Consider the following 16,088-nt stretch of genomic DNA (forward strand, 5'->3'; position numbering starts at 1 on the left):
AAAAGGATTACAACGTTGTTCAGTAAAAGTTGTAACTATCGATGAGAAGGAAATATATGATAAGGAGGCAGACAGCAAATGCTAACTTGATTGCAGACAGAGCACTTTGACATGAGTGCACAAAGCATGTCAGGTATACGAATAACAAAAAAAAAAAATACGAGGTATGTGTAACCCTAAAGAGAAGAGGAACTTTACCAAAGTGAATCTATCAATCCTACATGAACAACTGTATGCAATTATCTACAGGCCAACGATGGAATGCTTCAAGCCTAATGTGTAATGGTGAGCTTTTTCATCTTTTTTAATTCACTTGCAATGGTTCCTCCCAGTAAGAAGACAGTCTTTAGCTTTATCTTATTTCATCTAGGAAATGCTTTCGCACTCCCATACTGTACCCTTTTTTTTATAATGTACTCTTTGAGTCTCTTTGAGTCCCTTTGACCTATTTTTGTTCATTTGTTAGACATTAACATACTTACCTTATCATATCATATCTTATGTTATGCCATTAGCATAGATCTTAGCTTGTGAATTACTTTTCTAGTACACGTCAAATGTGAACAACCGTGTAACATTGAGTAATTTTCAAATACAGTTCTGTTTCATATGTTTGAAGACAACTTAAAAACTGAAGACACGTTGATGGAATCAAATCTGAGTTGAACGGACTCAGACATAGCACAGATGAGTTTTTGACTGGTTTTAGCGTTTGTTGGGAGCGGGTGTCCTTCCAGTTGTATAACCAACTAAAAACTCTGAACGTGCCCAGTTTTAAATCCTAAAGCTATAGTCAGAGGTACTGGAAAAAGTTTAAATAAATATTAAAGAAAGAGAATTACAAAAAAATCAGAGAACTCCAAGAGTGCCGAATGGTTGATTGTCCACTAAGCCGACACTCATACCTGTACTTCTAGCGCCCGCCTTTCCTATGGCACACAGAAGCAAAGTACTGAGCTTCTACTGTTCCCCCACCTTAGAGCAGGTGATTTGGAGAGTAGCCCACGTTACTAGGACCACTATGAGTGAAATCGTGAGCAGATGAACTGTGATGGTAGTTGAAAATCCATAAGCGACCAATGCAATTCTCCCAAGCCACGTTGAGCACGGGTGTGCTTAATAAGCACGTAGTTGCATTTGAGCGCCGAGTTTTGCCAGCTCAAAATCAAATAGTTGCAACTGGACGTGTAATTAAAACATAAAATACATCGCTTGTAAAATCAATGCTAAGGCTTAAAAGGTCAAACTGTCCTATCACATTTCCTCTACTCAGTGACTTTAAGTCCTGATCAAAGTCAAATAGTTGCAACTGGATGTGTAAATACAATGTAAAAAACATCCTTTGTAGAATCAATGCTAAGTAAAAGGTCAAGCTGTCCTATCACATTTCCTCTACTCAGTGACTTTGGGTTAAGTACATCTTGCTGAAGATATAATTTGGCAAGTAAATAATAACGCGCAATATGGAGTTATGGGAGGTACTGTAGAAAGTAAGAGCAGCGCACGACAAGTCCAACGAGAAAACTAACATCATTTATATATAAACAGATTGAAGGTCGCGGTTTCTAGTCCCCTACACACCCACCCATCCCTGCCCCGCGTGAGATCATAGAGAAGTTGAGTTGAAATCTGAAGTCGCAAGGTTTTATGTGTAGATCAGATGCAGCAGCGAGGATTTATGTCCTACAAACGAAATATTTGAAACAAAATGAAATTTTTTTATCAAAGGTCCCGCATGTGCTTGCATAAAGGAGTGAGTTGAGGAGGGGAAGAAGAAGTACCAAGTGCAGCCAAACGCTGTTTCTTGCCAGAGCCAGGTGGCCGCCCTCTACCCCGTTTCTGCAGAGGAGAAAAGGGCGTTCCTGGTGCTGAGGCTGAGAGCGGAGCTAAAGCCAAAGCCATGCTTCCATCTGGCCCGTACTTCCGAGGTCTCCCTCGCTTTCTCTTCAAGGAGTCCAGTCCCCCCGTGGGCATGGTTATGGCCAGGCTTCTGTTCGCTGTCATATTGGGAGGAGTCTGGGCAGCCGAAGAGTTCACAGCGTTAGGGTTACTGCTGCTGCTGTTGTTCACGTTGTTGTTGTTGTTGTTGTTTGCAGGCCTCCCTGCTACTGCTGCTGGTGCTGAGGACGGGGTATGTACGCCCGTTGAGGCAGCCATCACACTGTTACTGTTATTGTTGTTAATGTTGATGTTGCTGTTGTTGGCGCCAGACTGTCCAGACGGCGGAGGCATCCCCATTGAAGATTCTCTGCCTTCCATACATAAGATTTCAAAATACAGACACCGCGCCACGCCCTATTTCTTCCAAAAGATCGAACAGATGATCTCCTCTACTCAAAACCTGCAGATACAGAGCCTCCGTTTTCCACTTAAACGTACAGCTAAAACAATACTGCTTCTGCTGCTGTTGCTTCCAGTAACAGCCATTTCAGATGCGCATTTCAAAATAAAGACTCTGGTTTCCGATGGCGCCACAAAAATGCTACGCATTCAAAAAAAAACTACAGGACCAGGACAATAGTAAAACACAATGCACTCTCAAATTACTACTACGGCCTTTATTTTGAGGAGCAATTTGTATCATAAAGTGCCTGTGTCGTCTGCTGCTGATGCCATGTCAACAGCATTGCAGAGTACAGCGGGAATAAGCAAGCTTGCCTGCCTCCACCTACCTACCTATGACAAATTTAGCAACAAACCCGAACCTACTGAAAATATCTATAAATTCTTCAAATACCATTAAATTTTTTCAAAATAGCTTCAAATTTCTCTTAATTCAAATAAACATTTTAATTTTTTTCAAGTGCAGTCCACTCCATTTCCCAGGAACCCGCCTGCACCATTAATTCCACGCAATCGGCACCAACTCCAAGAAGCACTCCAAGTTTTTTACTCTGCAATTTCTCAAACCCCCAAAAATACCCTAATTTATTTGCTATTTGAATCTGACAAAAACAATTTTAAAATATAGTAACCGAGACTGTAAGCAAACTTTCAGGTATTTTTAAATTAAAATAAAGAAAGAGAAAAAAGAAAATTTATTATTAAATTTTTAAAGTCAAAGAAGCGCGGTACTTAAAGCTGCCAAAATATCTCAGGGAATTCTTCTTTTTGGTCAAGTATAATTTGTTTAGCTTACAAAATCTGATTTAGTCTCCGTTCAGGAGAAATTGGTGCATGGCAGTGTGCATTGCTTTTGTGGGTATCTGTTTTGGTGATCTTCTCTATTTGATTTTGTTTTTGGTTTCTCCTCTGCATTTTTAGTTGTTATTTGGTTATATATGTACAGCTGGTTTGTCATAAAATTTATTATAATTTAATTGTTAATAAAAATATTTATTATTAATTATCATTTCTTAATATAAATTGATATATTATTTTTAATTTAAAAAATTAAACAATTTAATGAAATGAATAGAATTTCACTTTTATTAAATTTCTATATTAAATTATTAATTTTTATTTTTATATATTACTAAAATTATAATATATAATTTTATTCTTATATATTAAATTAAATTGTTTTTTATTACAATTTAACATTTTATCTGGGGTGAAGGTTTGTTGGTGATTGAACTTTCTATTAAAGTATTGGTTTACTTGTTCAAATATGTATTTATAAATTATTATTATACATATTTAAAAAATTATTATGAGTAATATATAAAAATATTTTTTTATTAATTATATTTCCAATAAAATTTATAAAATAAAAAATAAAAATGTAATATAATTTAAAAAGTAAAATATAATTTAATAAAAATGGAAATCATTTTGACAATTAAAATAGAAAAATGAATAATACAACATAATGAAAATAATTTTAATGACTTCTTTTTGCCAACTGATATAAACTTCCTCATACCTTTACTTTAACTAAACATAATAACTATTGAATATCTTTATTATAACAAAACATTAGGTTAGCATACTGATGTTTTTAATATTATATTTTTAAAATGAAAGTAACATGTTACTTTTGAAAAGGTATTGTTGTAAAAAATTATATATATTTTTTAAGTTAGATACATAATCTATTTATTTTTATCTTTGTAAAATAAAATATTAAAATTATAACTATTTATTTACATATAATTTTTTAACTACAAATTTTGTTTCATTGAAATTTTATTACTTATTTATTTACAATATGTAAACACAGACATTGTACTTTTCAATCTTGTATATCAATAGGTTCCTTTTTTTAATTTCTTTCTATTTAATTTATTGATTTGAGATCAGGAAAAGTTCCAATAATATAAATGGTTTAAATGGTTTTGTTTCATTTTATTTAATTAAAATAAAATACTTTTTTTTTAATTTCATTAATATTATGCTTTTTATTAATTTAGTTTTTCAATATTTTTTTTTTAATTTTTCATATTTTAAAATATAAAACAAATAAAATTACACATATCATTTATTAAATTATATAATTTGTATTTAAAAAAAAAAAAATTACACATATCATCTACTAATAATAATATTTATTTTTAAAGTTTTCATATTCTAAAATATAATACTACAAATACTATATATGGAAACATAATCATTAATATTTAATCATATATATGAAGGAAAAAAATTACATCAACATTATGGATAGCGACAATATTTATATTTACAAGTACAAGAATAAATATGTACTTCAAACACAAACCATTTTACACAATCTCACAATTATAAACTTTATGTACAAAATACCCAAAACTTTTCAAATACTTTTAATGCAAACTTTCAATATCATATATTAACCTTGCATATAACCATTTATGTCCAACATTCTAGAATCTTAATTGTATTTTACAAATTTATATATGTGATTATACTGCTATTTTCAACAAAATATATATATATATATATATAAACTTCCCTTTTTTATATTAAAATTTCTTAAATATTCATGTTTTAATTGGATGTTCTGTAATTTTAATTCAACTTTTTCTTCTTTTTCTTCTTTTCATATAAAAAACACATACTTGTTATTTCATTGAAATCAAAATATACAAATTAATGTTTAATTACAACTTCTAAATAAATCTATCAAGAATTATCTCATTCTAACTCATTCATAACACAGAAACATCCAAAAATAAAAACATATAATTACATCACATCAAAAATGTTATTGACATTGCGTCATATTAAGGACATCAATTACTTTTTCTGTAATCACTAAACAACCTATATACAGAAATAATACTTTCTATTGATTTTATATCCGCAACAAAAACTATATTTTCTATAAATATGTAACATAACTCTTCAAAAAAATTCCATAATTAACAAATTTTTTATTACCAAAAATTTAAAGTCATACTATATGTAAGTGCCTAATAACCAATCAATAATCATTCTAAAATCACCACAAACAATTATAAGCCTTTCACGTGTCTTGACATTGCAAAGTCAAAACCAAGCAAAAACCCAATTAATTATTAATTCGAGGCTCAACAACAATCACACTTTCACTTCAAGTACCAGCTATATAAAAGCTCCTTTACACCATTTAAGTACTTCTTCATATATTAACGTATTAACATTGAAGCTTTGTATTTTATTAAGTATATCAAACAACTTTTTATGCCAATGGAAGAATAATGGTCGATCTTACTTGGAAAAGAGAAAAACTTACATGAGTGGAGAGTCTAAGAGAAAAACTCATATAGTGGAGAGTCATCCTTTTATTTAGTATTATTTTAATTTTATTAATTAAATTTAATGAAAAACTCATATAGTGGAGAGTCGTCATTGTATTGTATTTCTCTGGTGTATATTTATTTCACTGTGATATTTATGGTTTAAATTTTCTGAAGTATAATTGTTTAATGATTTGGAATGTGCTAAAGTAAAAATAATATAATTGGAAGTAATAATCTGTACAAATAAATTGAGCTTATTTTTGTTGCACTTAAAAAATTAGCATGGTATTAGAGTTTGGGTGAAGAAAAGGGCATTGAGATCACTCTTGAAGACACCTACTTTTGCAATCTAATCTGTGACCAAATCTTTGACTATGGGTTCATCTATTAAGGCAAAGAATGAGTTGGAAGGTGCTATAAATTTTAGGGCTTGGAAGACAAGGATTGATCTCATCCTTGAAGAGAATCATGTTAAGGGTTATGTGAAAGGCAAGGGTACTAAACCATGTATAATGAAGGGAAAACAAGGTACAAGAAGTCTAAACTCATAGCTAAGAATATTCTTGTTGAATCCATCAGAGACCACTTGAATCCACATGTTTCGGGACTGCAGACTTCAAAGTAGATGTATGATGCCCTAGTAGGATTGTATACCATCAACAACATTGGTCAGAAAATGAGCTTGAGGAACGAATTTCATGATGTTCAAATGACTAGATATTATACAGTGCCTTCCTACTTCATGAGGATCTCTCAATTGGGAGATCAACTTTATGCTATTGGAAAAAGAATTGAAGAAACAGAACTCGTGACTACAACTCTTAATGGTCTACTTGATTCATGGGATTCATTTGCATCTAACATTCGCAGTAGAACAAAAGTTTCAAGTTTGACCAGTTATAGGCCTCTTGCACTCAAGAGGAATCTAAACTAGTAACAAAAGGAAAGATTCAGAGACCTCAAGATGGAGAGTCCCAAGCATTTCCAACTCATATGAAGAATGGTAAAAGAAATTTTAAAAAGTTTCATAGAAGGAATTCAGAGAAAAAGGATAAAGATTCAATGTTTAAGTTGCCACAAGTTTGGTCATCAAGTGTCCTGAATAGAAGGATGATAAGAATAAGAAGGAAAAGAAACATGCTTCGACAACATACATCAATGATGATGAGTATCCACATCAAAATGGATTCAAGAATGATGGTTCAGATGAGTTTGTTACTTAAACAACTACGTGTAGAATATGCCTTGTATATAAATCGTATTGGCTGAGATATGTTGTTAAGTTCTTTACCAGAACAAATTGAAAGTCACTCCAAAAAGAAGAGTCAATTGACTTAGGTTTTGTAAATCCTAGAAATTATTTGAAGTTCATGATTTAGAAATCCCTAGGGTTTGGGGATAAAACCTTAGAGCTAGGCATAAAATATTGAAAATTAATGAATCCATTGAATGTAGAAACCCTAGCTTTTGCAATTCATGAAAGGAAGTATCATGCATTAGTAGTTGATGATGAGGGTGAGGGTGAGCATTTCTAAGAAGGCAAGGATCAAGAGGGAGTTGAAAAATTCCCTCCAATCCTCAGAACAAAAGATAAGTACTCTATATCTCTCTCTTCCTTAATTATTATTGTCGTGTAATTAGTTAGCATCTTGTCTTTATTTCTTTTGTTGGATTATAATTGTTTTTTCCATTACCTCCTTAGTGAGATTTGCAGGTACATTGTAAAGGCTACTAAGGCTCTAATAGCATATGAAAGCATTAGGAAGAACGAAGCAAAGCTTGTGACAAGAGGATTCTCCCAGAGTGATTTGTGTTCAAGAGGGAGAAATTGTACTAACATCTAGAACTATGCCAAATGACCCAAAGTGCTCCTAGTTCAAAGGGAGCAAGCAGGGCAATAAGTTTGAAGAATGCCATGATGGAGTAAATAATGTCGAAGAGAAGTCATTGATGACTTCCAAGTGGACCTACAAGATGTAGTATGTGGTAGATGGCAACAGAGAGAAGTACAAAGCAAGATTCGTGAGGATTATCCCATAAAGAGGGAGAGGACTATGAGGAGACATTTGCTCCAGTTGTCAAGTACGCTAATGTTCGAACTATTATTTCTCTTGCTTCTATTATGGATTTGAAATTACACCAGTTGGATGTTGAAATCGCTTTCCGCAATGGAACAATTGAGGAAGAAGAAGAAGTGTACATAGAGCTACCTCAAGGCTTTGAGGCACATGAGAGGGAATCTCATGTTTGTAGACTAAAGAAGGCTTTGTACGAACCTCAAGCATTATATTCTCATATTGATAATTACATGAGGAGTCTCGGTGGATCTTATTATTATGTGTAGAGGGAGCAAGTAGGATTGCTATAGTAGGATCTACTTTAGTGTAAAGCAACTATGGTGATGGATTCGTGAAACCATTCAGTGTATGGTTGAGCCAAGGCATGTGACACAACATGTGTTGAGGTACCAACATGGTACATATCTCAAATGATGAAACACAACTATAGGGATATGCATATTCAGGTTGTGTAGAGACTATTCAAGACAGGAAGAGCACATCAATACTTTAGTTTGGATTCTGCTATAATACCCTGGATGGGTAGGAATCAGACATTTGCTGCACTCAGGACTACACAAGCCAAGTATATTGCAGTGAGTTTGGCGAGTTGTGAAGTAGTGTGGCTTTGGAAGTTACTCGCAACATTGTTTGATTAAGTGTAGGAGATGACCATGCTGAAAAGTCTAAGCACATTGAGATCATGGTACCACCACATTCGGGGCATGGTACATAAGGGAGTAGTAAGGCTCCAATACATTTCTATGGACAAGTAGGTTGTTGACATTCTCACAAAGCCAATGTCCCAGGATGAAGTTTGTATAATTCAAGGACATGTTTAAAGCAATGGAGAAAAATTCCCTTGTTTAAGGGGAGTGTCGGTGTTGTAGCATCAAGGGATGGAGATTCTCCCTAGGTTAGGATATTTACAGACCATGGGTATTGACTCAGGTCCATGTAATGTGGGTAGGGAGATTGGCCCAAAGTGCTCTCGTAGTCAAGGTTTACCTGGCCATTTTGTCAAGGGTTACTTGGCTAGTGGGTTGAGTGAGTGCTTTATAACATTGAGCAAGTATATTTTCCATTCAATAACATGTGATGACATGTGGGAATGGTAAATGGGCCTAGGGTTTCACCATAGGTCACGAGTGTTGACCAAATTCTATGTGATGACTTAATGACCTGGGACTAATCTTGACCATGGAAGACCAAAAGGTATTTGGCTAGTGGGACCCCAAGAGGCCTTTGGCCAATGGGTGACTGGATCCATTTGCAAAGGGGACGTGTCTAGTGGGTGACTATATTCCTTCACATGATGTTGGTGTAGGATGATTTCCACATGTAGTGGATGGATGCATCAACATAGTTAGCTCATTCAATATTTTCTTAGAATGGAGAAATTTCTTCAACAAATGTACATATGAGGAAGTCAAGATGAATACCTCCCTAGCTAAGAGGGAGTGTTGAATTTTTGTAGCTAAGGTTAGTATTCAAGTCAACAAAGTCAAGGAAATTAAAATATTATTTTGAGGTTCAGGTCAACCCCACCATACAAATGGGTTTGACCCTTGTTCAAAACCCTCTTCATTTGACCTCTATATATTGACCAATTGACCTCCTCCATTTGGCATCAATTTAGATAATCTATTTTTATTTTTTTAGTTCACACGTGTAAAGGAGAGAGATTAAAGACCAATGAAGTTGACCAGAAGTTTGACTTGCTTTGGCTAGTGTTGATTGTGGATTTTTTGGGTTGTTTGACCTATGTTGACCAAATCTTCTGCTGCTTTGTTTGACCACAGTTTGACCTAGGCAATTGAACAAAATTATGGCACAGTTGACCGAAATTCTTGAGGAAATTGTAGAGGCCGAAATTCAACGTGTTTGACCAGAGTTGACCAAAAGTTATAAAGATCGAAATTCGACCTGTTTGACCATAATTAACTAGTTGTTGAAGAAGACTAAGATTCTCTCTTTTTTTGTTTTCTCAATTGGACTAATTCTATTAAGCAAAAATATGGTACAAGAGGATACATTCAAGAGAGACACAGAGCCGGCAACCGGAAATGATAGGACTATCAACCTCGGTTCCGGAGAAGGAGTAAAACAAACAAGGAGCTACATCATGAGGCTGGGAGCCAGAAGAAACAATGACTTCTACCCTGAAAGGGTAGAGGCCTCAACACGAATCTTTTTCCCTTTCCTTTTTTTGACTTCGACCCAACCATATTGGGGTGGATGAGCAATAACAACTTGAAGATTGGGGTTCTCCACAGGGGAGCCCTCCTTTGCTGAATCAGAGGACGAGGACAAATGGGCGCGTTTCTGAGCAGGGGCTGTATCGGAGGAAGGCGCCAGACCATCGGTGGAAGGAACCACGAAGTTAGGGGCCTGATCCTGTTCTTCATCGCTATCTTCATCTTCAGAGCTGGAGGAATCCAAATCCACAACTAGAGGTGGAGAGCACGGCGCCCATCGTTTGGATTTAGGCTTGGAGACGTTGGCCTTATTCTTTTTTGCTGGACGAGATGGGCAGGTGTTCTGCAAATGCCCAGGTTGGTGGCAATGGCGGCAACAAAAAGCGGTATTCTCATAATCCAGTGTCTGGGTCCAGACAAAGTCATTTATCTTGAGATTGATCTGTTCTGGAAGTCCTTTGCTTAAGTCTAACTCCACACATACTCTTGCATATGAGTAGAGACCTTTGGATTCCCGCCATAAATCTCCTCTAATGAAGGTGCCCAGGGTATTGCCTATGGCTCTAAAGACACGAGTATTCCATAGGTGGGCCGGTAAGTTTGGAAGCCTGATCCATACAGGGGTCTTGGTAATGATTGCAGTAGCTGGATCAAAATCAGGGAACCAGGGAGTCATGAAGAGCCCTGCAGTTCCCATGAACCAAGGGCCCTCTTCTAAGGCCTTTTCATAATGCTTACTGTTATCAAATAGAACAATGAAGTACCCTTTTGAACAAAAAAAGATCTTACAATGATGTGTCCAGTTTGCATGGATCCATGCATAGAGATCCTGAGATCGCGGCCACAGTCCATTAAATCTGCAAATGATGGCTCTTTCTGCAAATTCTTGAAGCTGGGTTGCCAGATCTTCATGGGTGAGTTCAGCACAAGGAACTTCTTCAATCTTGTCAACCAAGAAGGCCTTTGATTTGAGGGCTTCCGGGGGTTTGGGGTTCTCAGAGTGTACTGCATCTTTGTATGAGAAGGGCTGAGCAGATGATGATTGTCCCGCTGCACCTCCTCTCAGACGAAGGGTTACCACCACAGAGCTGTTCCTGGAAATGCTGTAAAAAGAGAGGGGAAGAAGGTCTTCAAGTTGTTTACCTTGAAAGAGAAGTCGTTGAAAGCTTGATGGGATTCCCGTCCGGCGTTCTAGATTCAGTTTGAGTTCTTGCACCAGATCTGAAGGATTGACCCATTGCATGATGGTTCTGCCTGTGGGCTGAGAAATTTGGATCTGAAAGGGATCAGAGATGAGCCTTGACCCCATGCCAGGGCTTCCTGTGCTTCCTAGATCAGATCTGCCTTGGCTATTTCCCATCCGGGGAGTCGGATCTGCAAGATCTTGGCCGATCTGTTTGTTGAGAAATTTCTTGACATCTTGTTCAGGCATTTCGTCAAACAGTTCGCGCGCGATCTTTACCCTTCCACGATTTATATCCAAATCCGGAAGGGCATTCGCCACAGCCGCATGGAGCTTGCACCCTCTTCTTCTGCAGGGAAGAGGTTCGCATCGCCGGAGCATGAGTTGCTGGGCGAGATTATCGTCGTCCGGGCAAGTACCCCCACGTTCGTAGCTCATGTATTTCGCCAGATCATCCTTCAAAAGCATACACGGATGCCCGATCGGAATATATCCGGTGTCCGTGTGGAAGGCGTTGTTGAAGCCCAACGGGAGCTTCTGCCCTGCAACGATCTCAATCAGCTCCTGCGGCAGCTGTTCTCTATTCTTCTCCGTCCACTGACCCCACGGGTCCCCGCCGTCCGTCTCCACCTGCACGTTGCCTTCGCCTCGGAACGTCGCTTTGAGGAAATCCATGAGGTGGGCGAGCCGCCGCAGCCAAGACCGAGCTTAGTTCTTCCGAGAAACCCTAGAGTTGCAGAGCTCAAGGGATCGGCCGATCCAAGATTCTCTCTTTTGACCAAGGTTGACCTATTAGATTTGTTTGGTCAGTTTGACCAAGTTTTATTGGGATATTAAGATTGTACATTTGTTGAATTAGACAATTTCTCCTAAGAAAATATTATTGGGTTTTTCCTGAAGTTGGGTTTTCCCAAGGTAAAATTTGTGTGTCTCTTGCGCATTGCTTATATCACTGTGATCTCTATTGTCCTATTGCATTTATGGTTGAAATTTTATGAAGTATAATTACTTAGTGAGTGAGAATGTGCTAAAGTAAAAACAATGTCGTAGGAAGTAATTATTTGTACTAGAAAATTGTGCTTGTCTTTATTGCACTCGAAAAATCAACAATAATAATGATAACGCAGATCGCATGGCTAATAGAGGCACCACCTTAGGATCGAGCACCCTTCTTATAAGTGAATGGGTGGGTTATCATCCAATTCCCTACCAACCAATGCATATATCTTTAATATTATGGAGGCTCCCAACACTTGTTTAAGAAATCGAGTGAGCACATGGAATTTTGCATCAGTGAGGGCGATGATATAACTCGAAGGATTAATGTCAAAGTGTGCCTTTAAAGGGTCATCCTAACCATGGACAAATGAGTACACTTTAGTTCAATGCAATATTTGATAGATTTGATGGTTTCTTCATTTAGTGGCACGGTTGGGAATGGAGTTCGCTCTCTGTATGTGCCTCCATTACTCGAGTATGATGATATCAAGGAGTAGCATGTCTTATTTCATTTAATTCGAAGGAGATTTAGTCCCTTTCTTCTGTTGGATGGATGGATAATGGCTTGTAGACTCTACAACCTTCATGGGGAATTGGCAAGACAAGTGTAATATTCCAAATACAATTTTCGTAGAATATTGTTTCAGAAAAAATATAAATTTGCTCCAAAATTTACACCATCAATTTTAACAAATAATTACACATATTGCACCATAAAATTAATGGCAAAATTTGGAAAACATAATTTTCCAGGGAAGAATAAACAAGATAAATATGTTGAGAATCGCAGCCTTATTCTAATAATATGCAATATGAAATAACATGTTAATACAAATAGTGAAGATGGCTGAGGTGATGCCCTAAAAAAAGTCAACAATATTGCTACAACGGGCCTCCAAAATAACTGATCAGCTTAAAACATCTGTGAATTCTAAATGAATTCACCAAGGGGAGAGATGGGTATTTGCCCACTCTCATCGAATCACTCAAGGGTTTTTTTCCTGGGGCTAGTAGAGCATAGAACTAAATTATCCAATCTATGTCAAAGACAAATACTCAAACCAAGATGTCCTCAAATTATCTCCTCCTCCTCCTTTTAAAGGCCCAATAGATAGATATCCAGTATTATATAAGTATTTTATTTTATTATTTTATTATTATTCTAGAAGCTCCTCTTGACTTTATCTTAAGTGACTTTTTAATTTTATTTTATTTCACTTAAGTCATTTTTAACTTTTTCCCTCCAATTAATTAATTTCTACTTTTTAATCTGGTAAATGGTAAATCACCCACCATACTTTCTTTTGGCATTGAAAGTGACTCCTCAACATCCCATCCTATATATCTTCCCATTCCAGTTCCAACGAGCTATTACACCAATTTATTCCATCATATATTCTTTCCATATTGCCACCCTAAGTGTAAGTAATTAAGTTATGCTCGATAATAATGAGAATCACCATAATTCAATGGAACCAAAAGTGAAAGTATTGAACTGCTCCTGATGGTAGAAAATGCCAATCGAACACCGTCAGACCCCGTAAAACTCCTAAAAACTCCCCTGGGATCCCTGATGACATAATCCTGCTCCCAAAACCTGCCCATCCAGTGCCCTGGAAATCCACTCTGGTTGTACTATAGAGGAAAATAAAAACAAGAACATTACAAATCCTCCTTCCCTAAGATTGTTTGCCCTCAAGCATTCTATATTTGTCCACTGCAGAGGTATTTGCAAACTGATTTTAGAATCCCATATGAACCACTGGACCACATCATGCCTCCATGTTGGCCAAACATGAACGGATTCCCTAATTCTTGGATCTTAATGCCACTATGGCTGATCATCTTCACCTATATCCCATGGCTCTAAATCGACTCTGTCTCTAGCCATAAATGATGCTCCACCAATAGAATACCAACTCATTACCTCTCTCCAATCCAACCCTTATCATAGACAATGGTCAACTCCACTTTGTTGATGTTGTGTCAAAATGTTGATGGGCGGTCGGCCTACATCTTGCTACCAAATGGAGCATGTAGATCCTTTATCTCTAAGGGACCCTCATGTACTATGCTCCTGACTAAGAATAACACTCCATCAATAGGATACCAACTCATGATCTCATGCTAGTCCATATTGTGGGAAGGATTGAATGCATGAACTCCTGCTCGTGGAATAAGTTTGTTATGTCTACGGTGGTCCATGCTCAAATTTTGTTGCTCTACCCTGGTAATCATCAAGATCCATCTAGGAAATCCTGCCCTTCTCTCTATAATGGACAAAAGTGGGCAGATCATGTTGCAGACCCTATTTATGTACTCCTGGAGAGGGCTACTAGTTGTAGGTATTGCAGCTTTGTTGGTTACCACTGAATCTATTTGCACCTCATCAATGGGTATACCCAAAGATGGATGCACCAGCATCTCCAGAATATCTTCCCTCGTCTGACTAGAATCTCCACACTCCTCAAGTCTACTAATCACCTACAAAGCTATCCTTTAGGTTCCAAAACCTCTTAATGACAAGTGTCTGAAAGTACTACAACCCTGTTAGTTGTGTGTGCATTTATATGCTCCTCGCCAATGGCTAGCCCAAAGGACGATCACTCATTCTCTTCTATCATGGGCTCAACATGAGCTACTAGTTGATTCTCCAAAAATGGCTCATCACACACATTGTGCATATCATCCTCCTGATCTAACTCACGTTCCTCTATGTGCTATCCATGCTAGATAATCGGTCACTCACCATTCTCCACCATCAAACGTGGTTGCATATCTAGGATGTTGTCAATAACTCCACATTAATACTCATGCTCCTTAGAGGTATCCTCGTAAGAACCCATGGATTCAACTATAAAAAATAATCCTCATATGGAAAGTAAAAAAGAATCTCCTCCTGATCTACCTCTGTTATCTCCTCAGTGTCATTCAAACATGGGTGGTTCAACCCCCAAGGTTCCTTGCAGATAAAGCAAAGACCTTTCCTCCTCAATTCATTTTTGTTGCGTGTTTGATACATTGCATCTTTTCCTTCACCGTGAATTCTCATCCCCATCGATTCCTTCTTGGTTAGTTGTGTCCTAAACAGTTTTAAAATTTGTTTAACTAACCTCTCAACTAGTTCATAAGCAACAAGTGAGACATATTGTTCCTCCCTCCAAATGGTTAACAACCTAGGTTGCAACATCTTGCAAATGTTATCATGGTTACCCATAACCCCAACCATGCTTTCTAAGATATTGAGTGTCTTCTCAATGATAAGACCCAAGATGTTATGTAGATCCTGAAGATTATCTTCTATTTGCTGGAAAACTTTCTCCATAATGTTATCATTATAAGGAAACATAGGTGAAGTTATTATAATAATCTCACTGAGACAAGAGGCTACTATAAGTCTAGCTCCTTCACAAGGGTGCTCCATAAATCTATGTTGGACCAAGGCAAGCATTGTTGGTTTGAGTGCTCAATTTAGAATCCTCAAATTTGATTGGCTTACCTTGGAAGGTGTGAATCCAATTTCTCCAGATTAAGGAAAGTTTTTGCAGTCATCCTCAAGTTATTCAAATCTAACCCAAGTGTAAAGAGCCAATTCCCTACCTCCAACTCTTTCTGCAAATCCATTATCTTCTCTAACTATTGGATGCAATGTACCTCCTTTGAAAAGGGTTTGTTTTTCGATTTTTCTCTCTGATCTAAGGAAGCATTGCAACCCAAAGCACCAAGTGCAAATGAGTTCTCGAACTGTTGTTGGTATTGTCTTCTTTCAAAGTCCTTAAAGGTGTATTTGAGGTTTTCTAAAGTCTCCTCAATCCCATCATTTTGCAGCAAGGGTTACAATGTTGTACAAAATTTGACTCAAGACTCAGACCCAAACTTGTAGGGTAACAATGGTTGGACACTATCCAAACCATCCACCAACACATTTTCTACCTCAATGTTGAATACATGATATATTCTTAGTAGAAACAACAATATACTCACACTGACACTCTTCACTCGACACAAA

At 36.8% G+C, this 16,088-nt stretch overlaps 1 protein-coding gene across 1 annotated transcript in view; it reads right to left on the reverse strand.

Annotated features, from left to right (window-relative positions):
- The window catches only part of LOC149218519 (AT-hook motif nuclear-localized protein 7-like), a 263,796-nt gene extending 260,835 nt beyond the window's left edge, over nt 1-2,961 (reverse strand). Inside the window, exon 1 of the mRNA XM_089384077.1 lies at nt 1,782-2,961. Within this exon, the coding sequence (XP_089240203.1) occupies nt 1,782-2,259 (478 nt within the window). The 5' untranslated portion in view covers nt 2,260-2,961. The remainder of the gene's footprint in view (nt 1-1,781) is intronic.
- Nucleotides 2,962-16,088: the final 13,127 nt, after the last annotated feature.

The sequence above is a fragment of the Pinus tabuliformis genome, chromosome Q, assembly GCF_031772625.1.
Source record: "Pinus tabuliformis cultivar Carrire ecotype Pingquan chromosome Q, CPIR1, whole genome shotgun sequence".
Taxonomy (NCBI): Eukaryota; Viridiplantae; Streptophyta; class Pinopsida; order Pinales; family Pinaceae; genus Pinus; species Pinus tabuliformis.